This window comes from Ricinus communis, chromosome 2 (assembly GCF_019578655.1).
Source record: "Ricinus communis isolate WT05 ecotype wild-type chromosome 2, ASM1957865v1, whole genome shotgun sequence".
Lineage (NCBI taxonomy): Eukaryota > Viridiplantae > Streptophyta > Magnoliopsida > Malpighiales > Euphorbiaceae > Ricinus > Ricinus communis.
Window position 1 is genome coordinate 7,056,555 of NC_063257.1, and position 23,942 is coordinate 7,080,496.

The window sequence follows — 23,942 nt, forward strand, 5'->3', positions numbered from 1 at the left end:
TTGAGGATTGTTATATGTGCTCACAACAGGTTCCCTGTCATATCCACTCTTCAGTACCCAAATTCAGCTAAATGGAGAAATTTGAGGCAACTTCAATCCCTCCCTACACTTCACTAATCCTAATACAGCAGACGTAATTAAGTTAATTCGAGTGCAATAGTTCTGCACATAACATAAACCATGCCGCTTTTGTTCCAACAAATTCTGATATGATAATATTTCAGTAACCAATCTTTTCCGTTTGATTAATATATATGTGTTCATATTTCCAACTGCCTGACAGTGTACTTGGTGCAAAACAACCAAACCTACCTTGCCCAGTATCTTAGTAACTACGGTACCAGCGTGAATATGATCTCCACCAGGCATACGTAACGCCTTAGTTAGTACACGAAAATGCATACCATGATTCTTCTGTACAGAAAAAGAGCGGGAGTACCACAAACTACATGAGAATGGCCCAAAATCAAAAGCCAATTTATTCATTTAACTGCTGTTTAGTACAGACAAGAATCGGTGGAAAAGCCGGAAAGGTCCTGAATCTAGAAAAAAAAAAAAAAAATAGCTATCACCCCTAATTGTTGTAGTACAGAAGTTCAATAAAATAGCAAAATCCTGACACAGCTTAATACTGCAAAAGAATGGAGCTGTCCAAGTGATATCCAAAAAATGAAGCTAATATTTCTGCTATATCTCAAATTGTGTCCCAATAAAAAGATGCTCAACTTCCAAGGGAACTGAAGATGTATAATTGACCCATTCTAAGTTGGCTCTGCCGGTAATATATTTACAAAAACTCAACGGAGACAACTGAACTTGTGTCCAATTCCTCTTGTTGCCATGAAACTGAGTCATGCCCGCATAAAAAGGGCAAGCTGTACTTGCAAATGGAACCGATAGAAAGTGAAAGAGTTATGACATCTTAATTTGGATCTGCCGATGCACATGAACAAGAAATTCAATGTAAGAGGGGCCACTGGCGTTCTTGTCTTCTACCATATATGAATTGAACATTCCACCTGAGCAAAAGAATTAAAAGAGGAAAGAGAGCTCAATCAGAAAAAAATTTAGTGAAATCAAATAAGATTAGTTCAATCGTCTGATAAAAGATTAGTTCAATTAGTACACCTACAGTAATTGTAGGTGGGGGTTATGGACCACCTTTCTCATAAAAGATCACAAAAAGGAACAGATGAACCATTTGCTTTTCTTGCAAATATGTATGTATGTATGTATATATATATATATATATATATATATATATTGCAGAAATAGAGAACCTGTTCTCGCCTTCAAGAAGGAGAACCTGTTACTTAAAACCATTCCCAAAGGCACACAACATTCAGACACCAATATGCCTTAAGGCTTCAACGGCTAGTTAAGACACCTAACGTACCTCCTAGTCTGATTTTCCCAAAGGATCGCCTTGGACAGGTTTTCAAAAACCTGGACAGACCACTAAAAGATTGACCTATCGGGTTGGGTATTACCCATGTCTATTTATCCTTTTGTTTTCTTCCTTCTTTAAAAGAAAAGAAAACAAAATTGTATGATATGCTTGTATTAGTCAATTTATTTTTCAGTTTCAGTACTATATGTATGCTTAAATTTTTTATTTTTTGTCATAAAATCTACACTTCTATAGTTTGATCTTTACAAGAAAAAGAAATAATAAAATTGCATTAATATACAGCAAATGAGAAACAAATTCAAATATTAATTTATGTGATTGGGCAGGGTTCAGGGCGGCTTTCCCACTACCCAAAACCGAATTGGGTGTTAATTAGAAAGGCCCCCGCCTCAATAACTAAACAGGGAGGGAATCACCAATCCCACTCAGGTCACGTCAGGTAACCCACAGGTCAGGCCCAGTGGTAATCTCCTACATTCCCCCGATAGCAAATGCATTGATTGGCTTGTGTATATATCTCTAAACTGGGATGCAGTCCTCTTTCAAACTATAACTCAACATCACAGTTCTAGAATCCTGATGCCAACATGGCATGGGGTGCAAAACAGAGGTTGTTTTCAATCATCAATCAGCCTTTGTCCAAGAAGAATCCTAGTTGGCAATTCAGCTAAGATACAAATTAAAAGAATTTGATGCATTGCGGTCATGCCTCTCAAATGTATATGGTGATTATACTTGCATGAGAATGGCATAGATTCAGAAAGACAAACCACATATTGGAGACCATATAGGAGACGTACTGGCATGTTGTGCAACTGACAAATATAGTGAAATGAAATTTGATTATATACAGCAACAAATGGTGGTGGCATAGAAACAGGTCCCTGAAATGACTGACAGTGATATGGATAATAGCATGAGTACATTGTCATACATGCTAGAATAAAGAAAGAACTTATCTCACAAAAGTTAGAAGTGACATTGATTAAAGGAAATTGAGGGCAGGCCATTTTAAAAAAGTCTAACAGCATTAAATTTAGATGTGCCAGTGAAAAAGAGACTGCACACAAGTAGAAAAGGAAGAAAAGCTTACATTGAATTTGTATGTAACAATCTGAATTGTGACATCCAAAGAATATGACATTACACAAAGCAGATTGAAGAAAAATAATTTGCTTAGCAACCTCAACCATTTTGGAAAGAATTAGGTACATTGAAGAGTATATTACTATGGAATGTCCATGAATGACAAACTACAGCTGCCACCACAGATAGTAAGATGACTTTGAATATACGGTAAAAAGTTAATGTTGCTAACCAAAACCAATTCTATGATTCTGATAAGATATATAATTAACATGGATTATAGGATTGAACACCACAATCCACGAAATAATTCTACATTTCAATATGCGGAAGTTTACATGCTACCCCTGACTAAGTGAAGCTATCATCAATTTATGAAAACGAAGTGTTAATAGAAGGTATATAGATTTGTTAAGTGTCTAACAACCCAAAGACATAATAATCTCATTTAAAAAGATGCAATGTGAAGTCTAATTTCATAGCCATCTAACCGAAAAAACCTCTTGAGGGAAAAGAAAAAAAGAAAAACAAAAGACTTCTATTGTTTTACTATTGAAGAATTAAGTAAAACGAAATTATGTGAAAGGAAATAAAAATAAAAAGCTGCATAGACCAAAAGTGTAAGACAATAATAATAAAATTGAACTAGTTGTGTACATCACAGACAATTGAATTCCTATTTTGCATAAATTGAGTAGCTCTAATTCACTGACCTGATGGATCTTCTTTCTTGCATAGTTTCAAGCTGCAAGAGTATAAGATGAATATTGAAAATGAGAAAGAAAATGCAATAGATTGAAAAGGAGCAACTTAGTTTCTAATAACAGAATACTGTTTTTTAATAAATGGAAACAGTAAGAAAACTACTAAAAATGATCAAATGATACCGGAGATAAGAACATCTTTGACGCCGCATCTCATTTATTATATTGTTTAGCTTCTTTGATAACGGATTATCATATTGCTGCAGCACAAACTGCCCAACCAAAAGTATGAGTTATAAATTCTGCTGCAATATACCACCAAAGACAACTATCTTTTGAAAACCTATATGCACAGGTGCGCATGCACAAACACACACATACACGCAGAGTTACTTTCACTCATCTTAAAGAACATGGACCCCGGAAAACATTATAAGCAACCTCAAAATAGATGTGTGGTTCTTAGAACAACCATCTGGAGAGTGCGACACCAACAGCCTAGAAGCCATACAAACTGGTTTCCCTATAATCAATTGAAACACCCGATGCCTTTACAAACTTCGAGAAGTGCAAATGAGATTACCTGCACAGAGATTTCATCCACTGAGGATATGCCGAAAATCTGTTGCACGATATCAGAACCCACCAAGTTCCCAACATAAAGCAAAGCATCTTCACCATTCTCAAGAAGATAGATTCCTTCATCTTTGATGTGTTCACTGGAAAGAGCTATGGAAGTAGGAAGAAGAGATTCTCCATCTTCCTGTCAACCAAGTAGAAAGTTGTCATAGATATTAGCAGGTTATTGGAAACAGAATCAATCATAAACGATTGGCTATGAATCAAACCGTTGAACTAGGATCATGAATAGCCACCATCCTGGGGTACACAAGTGGAATTGCCAATGGAGCAGAAAGGGATAAAACATAATTAATCCAGAAAGATCGATCATCTATTCTCCCATCGGTACGCAATCCTGTACTTTTCATTAATGCTGACAAGGACAAAACAAGGACAGTAGAATTAGCAACCTTTGTATTTCCCTTCTTCAGAAGCTGACCAGCACACTTGCTGCAAAATATTACTAGGACAACGGATGCTGTTATTTGTTATCACGATAAAATCACTTAAAAACAGAAAAATAAGACTAATAAAATGAAAATTACAGAAATTAAAGTGGCTGTCACAAACAACTTATCCAATATCAGTGGTAGCAAATGTCCAGTTTACACATTTCAATTAAAGATAAAATGTAAAGAATTAATTGTTACACTACCATTCTACCACCTTAAATTATTATAATGAAAGTCAGCCATGAAAGTAAACTGAAATGTTGAAGATACAAGTATCATTCACACAAGCACCGCATCTAAGGATCAAAGTTCAAAAAACCTTTTACTAAAGCCAGATTAACTTTCAATATACAAGGATGACAAAAGAAAAAAAAAATAAAAAATAAAAGGGGTCTGAGATGGAGAGATTTAGGCAGTACAATGGATGAAAAGTCTGGTAAAATTCAGCCTTCTTGCAGTATTATGGATAGAGAGAAATAATACACTTTTTAAGGCACCATTCCTTTCTTTCAAACCACGATGGAATAAAGTTGGTGTCTTAGGTTATTTGTGAGCCTTCCCTTCAGGAGTGTCTTTGCTATTCAATATGATTGGAAAGCATTCCCTTATTAATTACATCACTTTGTTTTTTGTATCATTAAGTCTAGGTACATCCCTCTTAAAATTTCTCTCTTAACAAAGCTTTTAACATCCTGTGGTATCTTGTCCAAGTAAACAATGTAATATAGATAACTATTCTAGGTTCCACTGAAAAAGGAAAATTGTTCACAAGTATATTAGGGCATATGTATTTTAGACATGTCCTCCATGCAAAGGAGAAGAAAGAATGAAACAGAGAAAGAAGGCTACCAGCACTGATAAGGCCTAACCAAATAGATTAATCAAGCTAGCAAGGACCTCTATGAGACTTGGCACTATTATAAACTACAGTCATAAAGTTTATGCCCATCATAATTTCATGAATATCATAATCTGTTTTATGTAGAATGTACTCTTTAACATAGTTTCAATCTGTGTCTCTACATGTAAAGCAATCTAAAACTCAAGTTATACAGATGAAAACTACTATAAAAACGTCTTACGTGATCTAAGCATGACTAATCACAATTCCATCAAGAGAAGTGTACATGTTCTGCATCGGAAAACATTATTACGTACAACACTTGGCCTCTTAACGAAATCTATTTTCATTTAATTTGCAAAGGGTTAAAGCATCAAGAAATATACCAAGGTTATATAAAGGCAACAGCTTAAGTGCCTCCGGAAGAATAAGTTGTCCAGTTGATGATACAGTGGCACAAAATTTACGATATGAAAGCAGAATGTTGATGCACAGCTCCGTCACTTGCTCCCTGACAATTACTACTGGGCTGGAACGAATTCTACTTGCCACTACAAAGATAGTAAATCAAAATAGTACTCTTTATTATTCAAAAAGATTAAAATAAAAAGTAAAACTATGGCAATAAAGTGAAACCAGTTATAGGGATTAACATGATTTGTCTAAAAACAAAGCAGTTACATGCAACTGAAAAGAACAATCATTACAAACAGAGCAGTTGCACACAACAGATGTAAGTTAAGAAGACAGCATGGGCAAACTGTACAATGTAGAATCAAATACCTTGCTTCAACAAACATGCAAATTGGGTATCCAAATCAGCTGTACGAAACAAATTACTGAGCATGTTCGTACATGGCAATGACAAAGTTATGACACGAATTCTTCTCTGGCCATAAACAGTGGTGTAAAGAAGGGCACACTGTTTAATTAAACGAACAATAATTTAGAGAGATCAAAGCAGGTATTAAAGGCCACAAAAATTAATGGGCAATATGGAAAAAGGATTCCAAATATCATCCAGGACCTGAAAAGCACATTCTGAGCCATCCTGCAATTTATCGTCATGCTTCAAAGTTATCATTATGGTTTTGTCACAGTCAATCTGCACAAAATTAAATATGTTCACTACTGAGACTTGATCACAGAAGGAAAAGCAGAGATAGTCTCAGTGAAAATCAAAGACAAATAACTGAAACTGAAAAATGAGAGTTGTGGCAAGAGAGAAGAACAAATACTTGGCTGAAATCTTTTTAAATTTTATTGAAGTCATTGAAATTCCTTAAAATGAACGTAAGAAATGTGATATCTCTACATGGGAACTTTTAGATGCATGTTTTACTTCATAACTTTTTAGAAATAACTATATATAAATACTCATCTGCAGTATCATGCATTGCCTAGCAAGTGATAAAAACCCCATGGATCGGGAGATATTTTCTTTAAATTCCGGTGATGACAAAACTTTACAAGAGCGTACAATATGAAGATTGAACCTGATGTCTTGATCTGTATCCCTTTATCATAGTAGCAGTAGAAGATTCAACCGTAACTCCAGTGGTTTCACTCTCATGGCAAGCATGATAAATGTATAATAACCAACCTCTAATAAAATATTTTAAAACAATAAATTTAATAGAAAAGGTAACAAACCCCAGGTAGGTCAATGTCAGTTGGAACGCGTTTGCAGAAGTTTCCAGAGTACTCTTGTACTTGAATACCCTATAAAAATGGGAAGACAAGTTTACTAACCAAAACAAAGCAACCAAGTAAATTCACAACAGAAGTAACAGCATTACCTGACTGCATCTTACACGCATGACAGCCTCAAAACCTTGTGACCTGGTGATATTCCATCTGAGATCATTGTAAAGCTTGGCAGGATCAGAAAGAGCTGAAAAGGGGTAATAGTAATAAACCTGGAGAAGGGACAAGCAGTAAACATTGAAGGTTGAGACCAATTTAACTCTCTTCTAGTAAAATACAGATAAACATAGAGAAGCACTGTTCGAGTAAGACAGCTATACCTCCACAAGAATAAAGCCTAAGGTAAAATGATAGCAGTGTATATATGAAATTCAACTTGACTATGTATTTTTCATTTCATAAAATGCGAAGCAATGATTCTCTGATAGAACTTATCCATAAGGTCTACCCAATAGTTCTCAGGACTAGTGAACTACTGTACTTTTAATTGAGGAGATACATTTACTGGCATTTTTAGAACAAATTTTTGAGGATGCAACTGCATATAGACCCTTATGTGCATAAACATAGCCATTAACTAATTAAGTTTCTGAGAGAACAAGGCTTGAGAAACAGATTTCTTAAGAGCTATACCCATTTTTGTGAAACATGGCTACTTCCATGCCTCATACCTACAACCTTAAAACGTCCTGGTTGCAAGCACGAGACTCCACCACCAACAATCTGCCAAAAACTGAGCTCATTTCCTTTAACTACATCTATGGGGGTACAGACCACTAATTTGAAAGGAAAGCATATTATTTAGTTAATTAATGTAAATTGATAATCAGATCTTGGTTTTGGCTGGGTCTGCAACCAATTGACTTATAAGGTTTTAAGTGTGTGCACATGAATGTGTAGTTATCAATATAATTATCCAAATATTCCTCAGCATAGCCACTCTTTTCCCAGGCAACTTTTTAGGTATCAGCGCTCCCAATAGAGGGAAGTTCAAATCAGTTGGCTGGTTTTATACTATTAGAACTCGGGCCCATGCATAAATTACAGAAAAATCATATCTGCTGATTTTTCATGTGCCAAAATCTGAGACTTGGAAAACTGGTTTTGTCCAATAGACAGGTTCTTGTCAACAATTATCATTAAATGGAGCTATGAACTTTAAAATGCCAAATATTGTAAAAATAGCATTTCTAAATATAATAGTCACAGCACAATAAGCACAGCAGTTAGAGGTCTTCAGTTTGGTATCAGAACAAAAAAGTTGTACTTCAATTGGCAGAAAATCGGCTTCAAGTAAATAAACAAGAAAATGGAAACAACACTTCAAAAATACACTGATACCTGCCCACCAGTAGTTCTTGGAATGACAGAGATGGAAGTAATGTCCACATAAGTTTGAGTTGTGAGGAAGACATCAACACAAACCTGGAGCATTATTTCATATATAGACAATTAGGTCAATCTCAAAGAGCTTGTTGTAATCAATATAAAACTCAACCAGTTTCCATAAGAGAAATTAGGATATTGTAACCCAAACATAATCAATAATACTTTCTTAAAAGTTAAAAGTTCACCTGAGACTCAGCAAGCTCTATTGCCATAGTTTTAAAAGTTTTATCTGCTGGTTGCAACAATGTGTGGGCCTCCTAGAAATACGAAAAGAAAAGAGATTAGGGAGAGAACAAGAGAGAGAGGAGGAGAGAGAACTTCTTTAACAAAAAACAAAACAAACAATATTTGTGAACTAAAATTTTGTGGCATTTAACAAATGAGATGACAAAATGCAGATAACAAGAACACAAGCCCATAGAGGCTAGTTAAGGACTGAAAATCTTGACTTTAACTCTAAGAAACCTATAATATTGCAGGCACAGGTTAGGGATAGTTATGGCAAGATTTTTGTTTTTTGACCTCCCAAATTTCGTTCATGTCAACAGTTAAATACTTTATTATGCTCAAGGGAAAAAAAGTATAACCAACACAGAAAACGCCATTAGAAAAATCATGTAGGAATTTATGCATGCATAGTTGCGTACTTTGGCTACATGAATAATCAATCTCAAAGCAGATACATTATATGGCATATCTGAAGTACCATTCAGAATTAAACTCCAGATAGACCTGGTATCCACAGCATGCATCTAGTCCAGTAACTAGCATGACCCATAGCATAATTAGTTTGATTGCATTGATATTTTGACATGGTTTCAAAATCATAGAATAACAAAAGATCAAATTCACAAACTAACAGCAAGAACTATGGAAGTTGGTCCAACTTCCCCAACTACATTTTTTTCCCCTCTTTCTCATTTCTTTTTTCTTTTGCAAATAGCTTTAAAGAAATGGATCACATCTGAAAACAATAATGTGCTATAGTCACCTTCTCCCCTGATGAGATGTTGGTTCTCCCTTCAGCCTCCCTAGAGGAAAGGGATCCAATGCCAAGGGATGGCAAGACTGTAAGAAACAGAACACTATAATCAGAATAATCTTAAAGGTACCTTATAGGAACAATGAAAGACCTTAGGTAATAAATTGTCACATGTATAGTTTTGTTCCAGTACTCCTGAAGTTCAAACACTGGAAATATGCACCACCACATCATTTTTTTCCCGTATAAAATTAAACCAACAGAAATTCATAGTATATGCTTAGTTTCAATGTGGATATTTACTATGTCCATTCATTTTCAATGATATGTGCACTTTATTGAATCAAGCCCTCTTTGTAATGTGCATTACACATAATACTTTTTTATTTGGTTCTATATGTTTTTGCTATTTATATGTTTGTGTCATTCATAAATTGATTTTTCGCAATTAAATTCAACTCTCCACTCATAAATGTGGGGTTTTTAAATAAACTGTTCGAATCCCATTTCGACATCCCTGCTTCATTGCTAGAGACATATAAATCATAAATAAACCGATGAGAGCTCAAGAGCTTGCCTGACTGAAATACCAGAAGCTTCCCTCCAGTACTCTTCATTGCCAAGAAAGCTGCCTGAAACAGGGATAAGTTAGAAAAAAGTAAGCAACCCTATAAAATTGCATTAATCATAGTGAAATACAAATAACCAGCATAAACAATTTACCTTGATTGCTGCACCAAAGGCTGAATCAGAAGTTTTATTACTCTGAAACATGGATGGGATGGTTTCTAGCAATATTTCCAAATGTTGGCGACACTAGATCCTCAAAACAAACAAAAAAGTCTCAGTACTTCAACGACAAGAATGGATGGACTGACACTTCACTCAGCATTATAAATTTTTTTCGTAGTATCCTAGATATTTTTTCGTACTTTTGAACAAATCCATCAAAATAATATGCAAAACCCAACAGTCTATAGCGCACCTCAGAAAGCTGAACAATTACATCACTATGTAGAGGGGTGTAAACATCTTCAATATCAGGTACAATGAGCATCAATGGCTGCCAACACATAAGAAAGATAAAACAATCAGGCAAGCAACTCTTTCAATTAAAGCCAGCCATCAACCAAAAAAGGACTAAATCTGGAAACCACGAATATGCATCACAACTTTGTAGATACATAAACTTGTTTTTGCACATTAAACTAATCAGTCAATATTTATAGAACATAAATATATATTCTCTACCAATCAGGATCGGCACTATGTTTGGGGGAGGAAGGAAAATGCAACAGAGGAAAACAGAATCTATTAAATATTTGCTATCTATAGAGTTAAATAGAGGGTAGTAAGCTTCACTAATATTTTCAATAGCCATTTTCTGTTAACTGATATGGATAAAATATTTCTTTACTACTAAATATTCTTAATTAAATAGGTCATCGACATTAGACAGCAACCCTTTTTTTCTCAAACACATACTGCACCAAGATTAATGATGCAAAGTATTCTTTGCAAAAGAAAGGGTTCAGAAATGGGTATTGTCCAAGATAGCACAAGGTGAGCAAGGCCCATTTACGCTATATAATAGTGTATTACATTATATGGAGCTACTTTAGCCCATAAAAACCCTGAAATTGATCTACAAAGTAACTTTTCAAAAATCTCACTTCTGCTTTTCTCCATTCTGCTTCTTCTAAAGGGATTTTTCTGTCCACATTACCAAAGGGGAAATTTTCAAAGTATAATACATAAAATGTTGAAAAAGTGAGAAGAGCCAGGGAAAAGTATTTTAACCAAGAGGATGACCTGCTGTAATGCACGTTTTAAATTGTAAAAATGGATTGTTGAGTCAAATGTTGCAATCCCCACCATTGTCCGAGGACCTTCCTGAAAAGAAAAAATCAAATCAGCGCTCACTACCAAATCCTTTTTATAAATGTAGGAAGAAACAAATACAAACAAACAGAAAAAGGAAGGATATTAGTAGAGCAAACAGTTGTTTAACTAACTGGAAAAGAAAAACAGGAAGAAAAATTTGCATCAATTTTAATACATATTGAATATATTTCAAAATAAAGTCAATTATGCTCTTCAGAAACATATCCACTGTATTTTTGGATGCACTAAAACATATATCAGACCCACTCAAAGTGCAGGGAAAAACCTTTTTTTTTAGTATGTACAAGGGCACAGAAAAAACAAAATTCTAAGCGAAAAATAAATTCATGGAAACTAAATACAGATTTGCTAACAAGGGCAGTTAAAACTTAGTCTTACACTGGGCCAAGTCATTCCAACCACAACAAGCATAAATTCATGAATTGAAGGTGTCTTTATTTCAAAGAAAAGAACATAAGGCCCCTGCCAGAATTAAAGGAAAGATACGCTGCCTACGGAAACTCCAATAAATTAGTCATAAGTTAGATAAGAAACTTTTAAGTTTTTTAATCTCTTTGTTCCATAAGTTATGTACTCTATAGAAGCTAAACATCCATAGCTTATGTCATATCCAGCAAGGATAAAAAAGAAGAGAGCTCCTCATGTTACTAAGACTTTTAATGAGAAATAGTGTCCTCAAGCCTTATCAATTGACCTATCATTGTCATGGCTTGTGACCACTGAACAAAAGAGTTGCATCAAAAAATCAATCTACAAATTACAATCACCCATAGGAATCTGCATGGTGGTAAAGGTGAGAGATTCCCCCCTGCATCACCTATGTTAAATTCCTTGCATTCACTTGGTAGACCTAGGGATGAGTGCAATAGATTGAGGTTTTATCTGGTCAAATACGCAACTAAGATTCTGTATTACCTTGTGCATCTAAACAAACAGGACCTGAGAAGTTACAATGTGCATATGTTAATGGTGAAACTTCTATCTGGGGAAGGAAAAAAAATTAAGAAACAAAGCAGGAAACAAAAGAGAGGAAGAAGGTGGATGGGGAGGAGGGAGAGCAGTGACAATAAACTAGCCCGAGAACATTCTAAACAAAGCAGGAAGAAAATGTTACAGGATTTTGAAAAGACAGGAAACTTACTGGAAGATCAGAAATAACTCGACTGATTGCAATGCAAGCTGCAGCTACTGCGCCAGTCTGAATGGCATTTATGGATACATCGATGAGGAAAAAATACACAGCTGGCATTGGTTCACGCACCTGGAAAATAGATGTTTAGTTGGAAAAATCACCAAAGGAATAAGGCAGTATGAACGCGAAAGACTTTGTTGAAACTATAACAAAGGTTGCATCACAAAATTATAATATTAATACTTTTTGGTTTCAGCTAATCCATTATATTAAGCAATGACATAAGTTAACTGATTCTTGCATCTTTCAGGTTCTGTGACAGAGCTAATTTGATGAGAAGAACACAGACATCAAGAACTTTAGAGAACTTGAAGATCTAATTTAGTCATTAGTCAACTAACCATGTATTCCTTGGTAGCAACAAATTCAACTGCTCCTCGACATAATTCAGGCCTTTCATCAGCATCTCTACGCCTACCATCTGGACCTAGATTGCAGTGATAGTCACGGGGAGTCTCATCGGTAAACCCTGCAACACACATGGCAGGTGTTGTAAAGTCACATCACAACTGTTATAGCTGTTAGCCAGATGGTCAGAGCAAAATAGACTGGATACTGAAACCTTAATTAGTGTTATGTCAAAAAGGAATGTCAAACAGCATTATTTTAGAGTTAGCAAGCTAGGATGTGAAGCATGCACCACAATAACCCATAAAATCCTACAACAAATAGCTAAAGATTATTTTAACCATTGCTAAACAACTAAATCTTTGGGATAAGTCCAATAACTTGAAATCTTTTATCTTAAAAATGGAAAAGGAATAAGCAAGCAGGGTTAGCCCACGGAAAAAGATACAATGATGGCTACATAAGATTTTCCAAAAAAATGGTGAATCTTTTATAACAAGTAAACCCGCTTAATATTAACCGTTAAACATATAGGGCGCACCATCTAGGTTCACTCAGTATCAACTAAGTATCTCATTACCTATGCTCCTAACAAAATTCATGCAAATAATCCAAAGGGGAAACCCAATCTTTAAAAGTTGAAATAGCAAGATCTTAAATTCAACTCCACAGGTCATGGACATTCAGATCTCTGTAGAAATGCAAAGATAAGAATTTGCCAGAAAAGCTAACATAGGAATTTCCAACCAAAGCTTAATAACATTGCACAAAGCCTGGTAAGTATCTATACTCACCACATAAATTGCAGATAAACCGCCTTCCCTGATCAATGAACCTCATGAAAGGATTTATGTAACCTTTGCAACGTGAACACCGAACCGGACCACTTTCCCCAAAGTCCACAACCTATAGTACAAAAAGTTCAAATACCAATACACAGGTGCACTTTTTTTTTTTGTCATACAAAAGGAAGAAGAAAATGCAAGTTAAACAGAAAGCACTAAAATCTTTTCTCAAATAAAGTTAAGAATGGCAGGATAGCAACTTCCTTACTGGAAAAGGATGGGAAGCCCAAACAGAACATGTCAATTTTCAACTTTATTATAGGAGATAAAAGGAAAAGAAAAGAAGGGGGCAGGCAATCTTCACCCAAGGATGAAAGAAAGCAGGCCAAAGACCAAGATAACCATGTCAATGAAGAAATGGTCCATATCTAATAACAAAGAGCAGCAGGAAACCTCTAAACTACAGAAGAAATAAAGGAGTTAAAACCGTCCATCACGTGGGAAATGTGTTTCTGAAAAATAACAATCAAGCAGCAAATGAATTCCATCTCTCTATGTTTTACGGCTTGTCAATGATGCCAAAACCACTATTAAAATTATACACAAACGTAAACTTCAAACTCATATTTATTGGTTAAAGAAATAAGATAAAATTCAAACAGAAGTTCCTTTTTCTATTTCAGAGAAAGGAAGTCAACTTGAAGATTTCACCCAGCAACCATGGTTTAGCAGAAGGAAAAAAATCATGCATTACTTGGATGGGCTCCTCAGATGGAGGAAGAAGAGCCAAAGGTTGGACCAACAAAGCCAATTGCATACCCGACGTGTTCAAAAGGTCAACAGTGCAAGGGATCTGTAGTACATAACCATAAAATAAATAAATAAATAGACAAAAAGTTAAGACCAGTCTCTTGGACAAGATATGCAATAATCTATCATTATAGAATACAAAAGCAACAATAAATCTACAAACTCAAATTTAACCTGATTGATGGTACACCTCATGTATCGTGGACTGCAATTACCAGTGTCTCTGACCATATACTCACTTGTAGCAGGCTTCAAAAAGGAACTCATTAAATTAGAAAATAACACACAATAGAAAAGACTTGTCCTACATCTATCACTGATTCTACATACAAAGTGACATCGAATAAGCAGAAAAACTGCAATTTAATGGAAAAAAAGAATAACAGAAAAAATTCCACAGATATAACTTAGTCTAGTAAGTCATAGGAAGAATAAATAAAATCCTCCTTTTATAGAGGTTGAAATAGCATACCGGAGGAGGGTTAGCCTGATTTCCTTGACGTGTTTCATGCACTATAATTGTGGAACTTGGAATGGGTCTTGGAATTTGACTGGGATCAATCTTTGATGGCCCTGCCAGAGAGGATCCAGTTTGACCCATTGCAGGTGATATGGTAGTCATAGATTGATGTGGCAGTGGTGGAGCCATTCCAAACATTCCAGGTGGCTGCACAGAACCAGGCACCTGTGGAGTTGGAGCAACCTAAAAAAAATAATTTAAGTTGTTTTAAGGTAATGAAGTAAACATAGGTGTGGAAAAAATGAAATAAACTAATATCAAAAGGAAAGTAAAAGGGAAAATCATAATAGTAAAAATTAATTTCCATAATGCAGTCATGCACGGATTTTAAGTTCAAGAAGTAAGAGAAAGAAGATTATTGATAGAGTATTCAGGGCTGCAGCAAGAGCAATTTCTTAAGGAAGTTCACTAGAGCTCTGTGTGTAAACTATTCATATGTAAAGATATGTTGACTCTATTGTTAATGTTGTCTCCCCTACATTCATTGGAGCACTTGAGATTCAAAAATAAGAAAAGAAATGAATAAAAATAAGAACATAAATAGGTGCTTTTATAGTTTGTTGCATGTAATTTATGAATTGAATGCAAGTTCTTGCCTTATTGGCAGTGCTAAAAATGTGATAGTTGATAGTTCAATACTTGGATTTGTCTGAACATACATACATACCTAGTTCAGTTCAAATTTGATAACAAACCATAGATGCCACAAAATCTTATAGTGCTAACCAGTTGGGGTTGTATTGTCCATGACTGTGCTCCTGAGGGAGGGCCTGGAGGAGATGAAAACTCCAGGGATCCAGCAGTAAACTGGGATAGTGGTTGCATAGAAAGTGCTGGTGGAACACCAACAGCAGTACTTCCTAGAAAAGATCCCATACTTGGAGGCTGAGGAGGACCACGAGCTAAACCTGTTGGCAGCTGAGGTCCCATGACTGGCTGTGTGGCATTACCAGCTGGAGGAAATCTGGGTCCAGAAGCGAATGGCGGTCCATTACTCTTTGGATGAATAGAAGGAGCGACAGCTGGACGAACACTAAAAGGTGGAGATGAAGCAAAAGGACTTGGACGAGCACCTGGTGGTGGCACAGCAGTCAGACCAGTAGACAAAGCAGAAGGTGATGACCCAGGAGGAGGAGCAATGGCTGGACCACCCATGGACAAAGACCCTGGAGGTGGCAACCTAGATCCAGAAGTAGAAGGTGGCAGATTAACAACAGTAGGACCAGCAGGCCTTCCAGGAGCAACATTCGGAGGCAATGTAGGTGATGGTGGGGATGGTGAGGGAAGCACTGCAGGTCTTGCCAATGCACCAGGTGGAGGGCCAGGGCGAGACATTGGATGGGAAGCAATAGGTGCGGCTCCAGTTTGTGGAAAAGGCGGCAGTTGAACAAAAGGTGGACAACTAGGACCGGAATTAGGCATGGCAGTAGGTTGATTCAAATTCAAACTATGCACATATTCAGCTAAAGAATTAGCATTGAGAATGTAATTAGGAGGTAGCGGTGGTGGTGGTGTTTGTTCATTATTGGTATTATTATTATAACCAGGCCTAGTAGGTGGCTCTCTAGGCATAGGAGATGCCATAATTCAATTCAAATCAATCAAACTCCTCTTCACCAATAAAGTACCTTACGAAAACAAATCCAAATTAGCAAATGTAACAAAAGGAAACAACCACAAAACTGATATAACTCTACTAATGACAAAGGAAGAAAAAAAATTCAATTTAAATCACAAACATATACATATATAATAATTGACAGAGTCCAGAGAGGTTACCTTAGGATGAGAGAGAAGCAGTAGTCTAAAGTGAAAGAATATAGAGGTCCATAGTATAGATCTGAGATTAGGGTTTTGGAAATAGAGAAAGAGAGAAATGAGACTTCAATTGCGATTCTGTTTCTGTTTCTGGATCGGAGAGAGAGTAGTGTTTGGAGAGATGAATGAAAGAGAGAAAGGCGGGCATTTTTTCAACTGTCTATTTATAAGCTACTGTTGGATTTTCTCAATGGTAAAAAAATTGAAACGCATCACGTCAGAAAAGACTGACACTGCACTACCGCGTCCGCGGGTAAGCAGCTCCATTTCATTTCTATATATTTCATTTACATGTATTTATATATTAAAATATATTCATTTATTATTTTATTTCTATTATTTTTATTTTTATATTTATAGATTATAAGAATTTTATTATTTATATTTACTTTTTATTTAAAATCTCTGATAAGTGTATTTTTAGTAAAATTATCCAAACTTTTTGTACATATATTCAGTTAATTTGATATCAATTTTGGTACCAATAAACCTTTTAATAAGCACTACTGTCGTAGAATTGATTTTTTTATTAAAAATAAAAAAAAAAGCTACATTATTTAATTATTTTTATAAAAATTAATTTTCTTTTATTCTGTCATTTTTTGTATAATGATATAAAATAAAAATTTGCATTTCTTTCAATTTCGATGAGTTGGATAAAACTAAAGTGAAAATTTTATTAAACACCAAAACAAGAAGATTGTTCATAAAATAAATATAAATAAAAATATATAAACTAAATTGTACATGAAAATTTAAATTTTTTCTTTCTTTATCAATCACTCATCTAATAATAATTTATTTCGGGAGTAATACAAATGTAGTCAGTGTTATTTTTTTTTTTTTTGTCTTTTTTATCTTTATATCGAGTTTATGCTAATTTTAGTTTTTTTTTTCTTTTATTTACTGTGAAAAATAAGAAGATTATATTATTTTCTTCTGTAAATTTTCAATTGCTTTGTAAATTTGTTGAGTGGTGAACATTCATTTTATAGTTTTATATTTGCATGCAATGTAAGAATTGAAGAAACAATTTCAGTACTCAGTTGGCAGATCGAGTTTTTGTCATCGCTGGCTCCATGATAGCCTTTGTTTGCGACTTCTATTTATTGTTTCATTTAGTTTTCAACTTGTAATTGTAATTGTTAATACTTTTTTTATTCTATATGCACTGTTCTTTTCTAAAATTAAAAAATAATTACTTATCATTAATTAATTTTTTAAAATAAATTAATTTTCTAAATTTTATGAATTTTAATTAAAAATAATGTAAACATCTAATTACTTTTTTAGTCTCACCTCTTACTTAGGTGATATGGACAAAAAAGAAAAGATAGACTTTAAAGCATTACTCATTTAATTATTCCCAACTACCATTAGGCCTATCTTTACAAGAACAGGTTTATACAATTTAATTGATTTTTTTCTTTTTTATAAACTGCTTCTAAAAGAAAATGCAGCAATTTCTCTACTTTCTTTCAAAAACAGTTTCTAAATTAAAAAAAAAAAAATTAAAAAAAAAAATGAAAAGCTGGTTTCGGAAACACAATCTCGAATGCAGCCAATCTTTTTCTTCTTCAGTTACTAGATAGAGATCTAGTAATCACTGTCATTAAATGCTAAACAAAATTTAATGGATCAAAAAATTAATAAATACTAGAATTATTAATTTACAAAATTTAATTATCTAAATAGAAAATATTTGGTTCCTAAAAGAAAAGTTTTTCTCAATGGAGTTCCTCAAAAATTTATTGATTATTAACAATTATTAATTTATTAATTATGAACTGGAGGTATTAGTGTAGCTAGAGATAATATTCGCTTCAAACCGGTCAGGTTGCCAAACCCAGAACAAAGTTTTGTATTAGTTGCTGCTGCACAGAGGAACTTTCACTCCCTACTGATTTAAGTAATAAGACTTAGAATCTGACATACAATGTACAATTATCTAAAGTGGGCACTTTCCGCAAAGAGCACTTCACTGGGCATATTATACAGGTTTCCAAACTGTCAGCACCTCTTGGAACATTTCCAGCATCAATTCCCTGTCTGCTTGCCTGAAAAAGTTATTCATTTCTTCTCTAACATCATATATCTTGCCAAAATCAAACAAGTACGTCAAGCATCCTTTCTTCAGCTTGTCTAACTGGTAAAGCCAGGCCTCTTGCAGCCTCTCGAGCACATTTCCAGAATTTATGTCTTCCAATAGGCTTTCCTCACAAGCATCTTTAAGATCTGAAATATCATATTTGTTTGCTGCTCCAAGCAATGCTAAACGGTGCTTCCAGAAATCCTCTTGCTTAATGGTTCCATATAGGTAACTTAGAAGAGACATGCAAGACTCCATTGACATGTCTTCTATGTAGATTGTAGAGGACTCCTTTTCCTTGAGGTTGTGATGGAACATGCTCTGGAAAACAGGTGAACTCGCCGAAAGAATTGCTTTATGAGCTCTTAGAATGCCATCAGCAGTGTGTATGGTAAGGTCAGCGTGAATGGCCTCATCCAGCATGCGAGATAGACATCGAAGTGTGCTTTGGGTTGAAACAGTCTGCATCATTCCATCACTAGGCCATATAGAACTGGCTTCTACACCCTGAGTTTTTAACAGGGAAAGATTGAAGGGATAAACCATAAGGAGTGCAAATAAAATAATAAGAGTGGTTGGATTCAATTAATTACCAGACTGTAAGAAATGTCTAGATTCTGCTTACATGGAGACAAGCCAACATATAGCTTTCTGCAACCCTTTGACTTTTAGGTGCTCACTTAACAACTGAAAAGGCAGATGCATATCCTAATGTCTATAATTTCTTTTGAATTTAAGTTGCTAACATATTCATTTTTATGTCAAACACTAAGCCTATTGCAAAATCTTTTGTCCTCATGGAGTAATGCATCCAGTCACCATCCTTCTGAAAATCTTGGCAAGACACATAAGCATCCTAAGATGTATTTTCAACTACTATACTATCAAACCACTAAAGGAGCAGGTTGCCGATGGAATTCAATTAGACCATACAAACATGCATCCAATTTTGATTATCATCTTAGCTTAAAAAAGGGACTCAAACATCATAAAAGATGCAACATCTAGTTAACTATAGGATACAACCTTCTTCTCCACCTCCTGCAACTCTATACCAACTAAGACATATTCAGGCAGATCAACGTTGTTTCACATAATTTAAGGGAACTCACATTCAGAGCACATATCTTGATGTCTAGAAACTCAACATCAATGATGAAGCGACCATGAAATGTGGAATCAACAGGCCACACGAAGTCATCACAATTCCGAAGCAATCTCTCATGCACTGCAAGATGAAAGTGTTACAGGAATCAATTCATTACTGCTTCACTTGTATCAATAACTACACGTGTTCCAGAAAAACACCAACTGAAGCAACTAAAAACTACAGTTATCAGGATGCAAAGCAGGCGAGATAGATTTTAAAAACATCATAACTGCAGGTCAACAATGCATTTAGCTATCTGCCTGACATTATGTCTCTAGACAGCCATGAAAATAAAGTGGTTACCAATATAAAATATCCAGACATGGCCTAAGAATTCCACAGATCACTGTAAAAGATTCAAAATCATAAATACTATGAAGAGCCAGGACCCCATGTTTTTATTGAGAAAAGGAGGAAAAGTTACCAAGGAAGAAACTTCAATCATTTGTTTAAAAAATCAAAAACTGACACTAAAGGAGCTGGGTTCGTGCTAACTTTCAGCAGCAGAGTATAAATCAATACACAGAAGGAACAAGCAGAAGGCATATTCGGCAGAATACGCCTTCCCACCAATTGAAATAGCTAGACTATGAATTTAATTCTTTTTCCCGTAAAAAGGTTACCTTCTACAGACTACGAATAAAGAAATCAGAACAATCCTTTGCCCGAGTTCATTTGAGACAGACATAAAAGTAAACAAATGACCATCAAAATGCGTGTGTTGTGTGAGGTTCTCTCTTTCTTCCAAAAAAATAAATAAAGTCAAGAAAGTCCCTAACATTAAGGCCTCTTTTTGTAGAGGTATCAAATGTAAAGTCTACAAAAAGAAAAAAGAGTAAATCACAGACTCTACACAGTAAATCAGAGACAATTCATCTCCAGCTCAACCATGCATCAAAATAAACTTAACCTGCAAAATCTTTTTCCAAATTAAAAAGAATAGACAATCAAAATTACACAAAGAAAAGCAAGAAATGGAAGCAATACCAGGAGAAATGTAGGGTCTACGATTAGCACCAGCATTAGAAACACGAAGGACAAATCTAGCAATAGGAGGTTGCTCTTTGGAAGCTCGAGAAGGCTCTGGAAATAAACGAACATAAAGGTATCGATTTTTCTCTACAGATAAGTGCCTAACAGAGAAGTAAGATCAAAGAATCTATCAAACCCAGTAATTAAAAAGGAAGAGGATTGACAGAGTGTGAGTAGTTAGTTAGTTACCAGTTCCAGATTCCAACTTTAAAAGGATCAGACTTTTTGTAAGAACAAGGTCCAAAGTTGTCGATCCTCCATTGAGCTAGCCTTGAGATCGTTTCCACCTTCGAATCTGCCATTTTTTTGTGTCTTCCTGAATCCTGTGGTTAGCCAGTAAAGTACGTTTGTTCTCTGAGCTAAACAAAGAAAGAGGATACGACAGGAGACTGCTTGCTTATCGTATAAGGCTTTAAGTTAATGGCCAAGTTTGTAAAGATTTACAGACATAAAATACCAACTTAAAAGTTTGTTTTTCGGTAGAGGAGACTTTTATATGAGATTTCATTTAAAACATTTATTTTCGTGTTCGCTTTTAAGGAAATTTTTTTATTACAAGCAGATGTTGTTCAAAATTGAGATTTCATTTAAGACTAAATATACGTTAATTTTTAAATTAGATTCCGTTAGTTATTTATTTGTGGACTGTATAATTATTGTTATTATTTTAGTTACAGATAATAATATGAAATAGATTTATTATTATATATATTTTAGATATTTAAAATATTAATATAATAAATATAAAATAAGATTAAAATATTTATTAATTTATATAAATTTATATTCTAAAATATTTATTGATCAATTTTATATAGATTAATATCATAAATATAATCAATTTATTATTTTTTAAAATTAAAAATTATTAAAATTCTGACCACTAAATAATTATTTGTCTGACCAGTTATATTTATATAGTGATGTAATGAGTATTTTTATTTTTATTATCATTTATAATATATTACATTTTAATATAAATTAAATATATTTTAATTTTTTTAACATAATTAATATTTAAAGATTTTATTAGTATAAAAATGACTATAATTATTTTAAAAATATTAGTTAGTTAATTATTATATATAAATTAATACTATAAATATAGTTGAGATTATTAATTTTAGGATTATAAGTCATTATACTATTAGAATTTAATTTATTAGTTAATATAATATTAAGAATATAATTTTAAATATCATTTTATAAAATTAAAATTATATTTTATTAAGAAATTAATTTATTATTTAATATAAATGTTTTTTGTCATTTCTGAATCGCAAGTGAGAATGAGTTTGAATTTGGAGTGTCAGACAATACGATTTCTTTTTTCACAAAAGTACAGCCGACATTTCTTTTTAAATAATCTTAATTGACGTGAGCAAATACTATACTACACTTTTTCAATAATTCTGCTTTTCTTTTTAATCCTTTGATCATCATCCCTTTCAACTGCAAACCCTAATCAATCTTGAACCTGTTATCATGTTCATGTCAGAGTAACATTAATTATTTAATAATCCCATCAAGACACCTTATGTTTATACGTACAGTTGAACATTTTATATTTAAAATCTAATAAATTAATAGTCTTTATTAATTAGTAAATTTTTGAGGAATCAACATGGTACTTTCTTTTAGGTAATTGAATCTAATAAATTAATAATTTTAACATTTAATAAATTTTTAATTAACTAATAATTTACCATCTGAAATTTGCACCCACTGTCGATTTAATATTTTTCTTTTAAATTTCTTTTAGCCTTTTCAACCAAAAAAGAAAAAGAAACTTAGAGTTTTTAGGTCAACTTGCTGCCTAGCTAATATAAGCTGAGATCTTGAGCTCATTTTGTGTTAGAATTACTAGAAATGGAGAGAAAGTGGAGATAAGCTTGTCTACATAAATTCAAAAGTAATAAAACAATTTTAGTGAGCTGAATTTTGAAATAAGGAAAAAAATCATCAAGAATTCAAGAAATGGATTTGTTAATTGAATCTCTGATTTAGGTGAAACCAAAATCTAATCAAGAATCATTAGTATCGCAAAAAAGGAAAGGAATAATGGCCACACTGAATTTGTCACACGGCTCAATTTAGTTATTTTTTAAATTTATGAATTTTTTATTTTAATTTTTTTATGTATTTAGCTCAAATTAATCCCGTTTATAAAAAAAAGTGAGAGCGACTCTCTCTTAATAATAAAAAATAATTAAAAAATTATAATATTATTTTAAAATTATTTTATATTTTTAGTATAATTAAGGTAATTGAACAATAAATAGCTATTACCACCATTATTTTCGTTGAAATCACTCTCATTTCTATCGTACTCGGCACCATTACTAATGTACTTGTTTCTTTCACTATCATTATTAAAAAAAAAAAGTAAAAACACTTTAGCAATATTTATTCTTTTACATGTTTTGTTTAAATATTAAAGTATATTTTTAAAATTATATAATAAATTACTATTTTTTTATTTTTCATTCTATCCACCCTCTTTCTAGGGAGCGTATAACTCACTCTCCCATTTTGTAAAAAATATGATTAATTTAATATAAATATACAAAATTTTGCGCTAAAATGTCTAAAATTTTAAAATATATGTCTAAATTGAACCCGAACAATAAAATTAGTGACCAAATTAGCTTTTATTCCAAAAGAAAATATGAACATGAAAACCCAAATGTTAAAATTGATCTTTTGAAAGAAAATAAAAATGGTAAAAAGGAAAAACATAGAAAAATGTTAGTTGTAGAAATAGAGTCACAATCCAATATAAAAATAACAAATGAAAAAAAAAATGTTGTTTTGATTAATAAGTAAAGAGTAGGAGATCAGTTTTTTTTTTTATTTTCAGTTAGTTTTTCTTAATATATTATTCTGTTTCATTTTAATTTATTTTATTTTAGTTTTGATTATTATTTCTTATGAGAAACATAAAATAGAACAGCTAGTGCATTGTATAATTTTAATTTTCGGTTAGTATGTCAATATTTAACTAAAAACTCTTAAATGTTTATTAGCCATTGGATCTAAAAAGAAACAAAAAAAAAAGTGAAAGTTAGGAGCCTTTTTATAAAAGAAGCCCATAAGAATT

The 23,942-nt window shown here is 33.4% G+C and overlaps 2 protein-coding genes across 3 annotated transcripts; both read right to left on the bottom strand.

The window, feature by feature from the left end:
• Nucleotides 1–446: 446 nt before the first annotated feature.
• LOC8278001 (protein transport protein Sec24-like At4g32640) lies at nt 447–16,839 on the bottom strand. 2 transcript variants are annotated; one of them, XM_015716045.3, is made up of 25 exons: nt 16,533–16,834; nt 15,480–16,381; nt 14,706–14,936; nt 14,408–14,482; nt 14,178–14,276; nt 13,433–13,544; nt 12,632–12,759; nt 12,240–12,359; nt 11,006–11,086; nt 10,179–10,256; nt 9,917–10,009; nt 9,771–9,825; nt 9,203–9,279; nt 8,397–8,468; nt 8,164–8,247; nt 6,915–7,034; nt 6,769–6,837; nt 6,143–6,220; nt 5,899–6,037; nt 5,502–5,666; nt 4,050–4,195; nt 3,785–3,964; nt 3,385–3,473; nt 3,211–3,242; nt 447–1,019 (listed from the first exon to the last, which is right to left on the bottom strand). In XM_015716045.3, exons 2-25 carry the CDS (start codon nt 16,335–16,337, stop codon nt 913–915), a joined length of 3,288 nt encoding a protein of 1,095 aa, XP_015571531.2. In that variant the 5' UTR covers nt 16,338–16,381; nt 16,533–16,834; the 3' UTR covers nt 447–912. The 2 variants fall into 2 exon arrangements, with proteins under 2 accessions (XP_015571531.2, XP_048226881.1); XM_048370924.1 differs by lacking the exons at nt 447–1,019; nt 3,211–3,242; nt 3,385–3,473; nt 3,785–3,964; nt 4,050–4,195 and adding an exon at nt 4,237–5,406 and having other exon boundaries at nt 16,533–16,839.
• A 1,569-nt stretch (nt 16,840–18,408) lies between these two features.
• On the bottom strand, nt 18,409–21,312 carry LOC8278000 (BTB/POZ domain-containing protein At1g21780). Its single transcript, XM_002513706.4, has 4 exons — nt 21,032–21,312; nt 20,798–20,943; nt 19,773–19,888; nt 18,409–19,167 (listed from the first exon to the last, which is right to left on the bottom strand). The coding sequence occupies exons 1-4, from the start codon at nt 21,142–21,144 to the stop codon at nt 18,562–18,564; spliced, it is 981 nt and encodes a 326-aa protein (XP_002513752.1). The 5' UTR covers nt 21,145–21,312; the 3' UTR covers nt 18,409–18,561.
• Nucleotides 21,313–23,942: the final 2,630 nt, after the last annotated feature.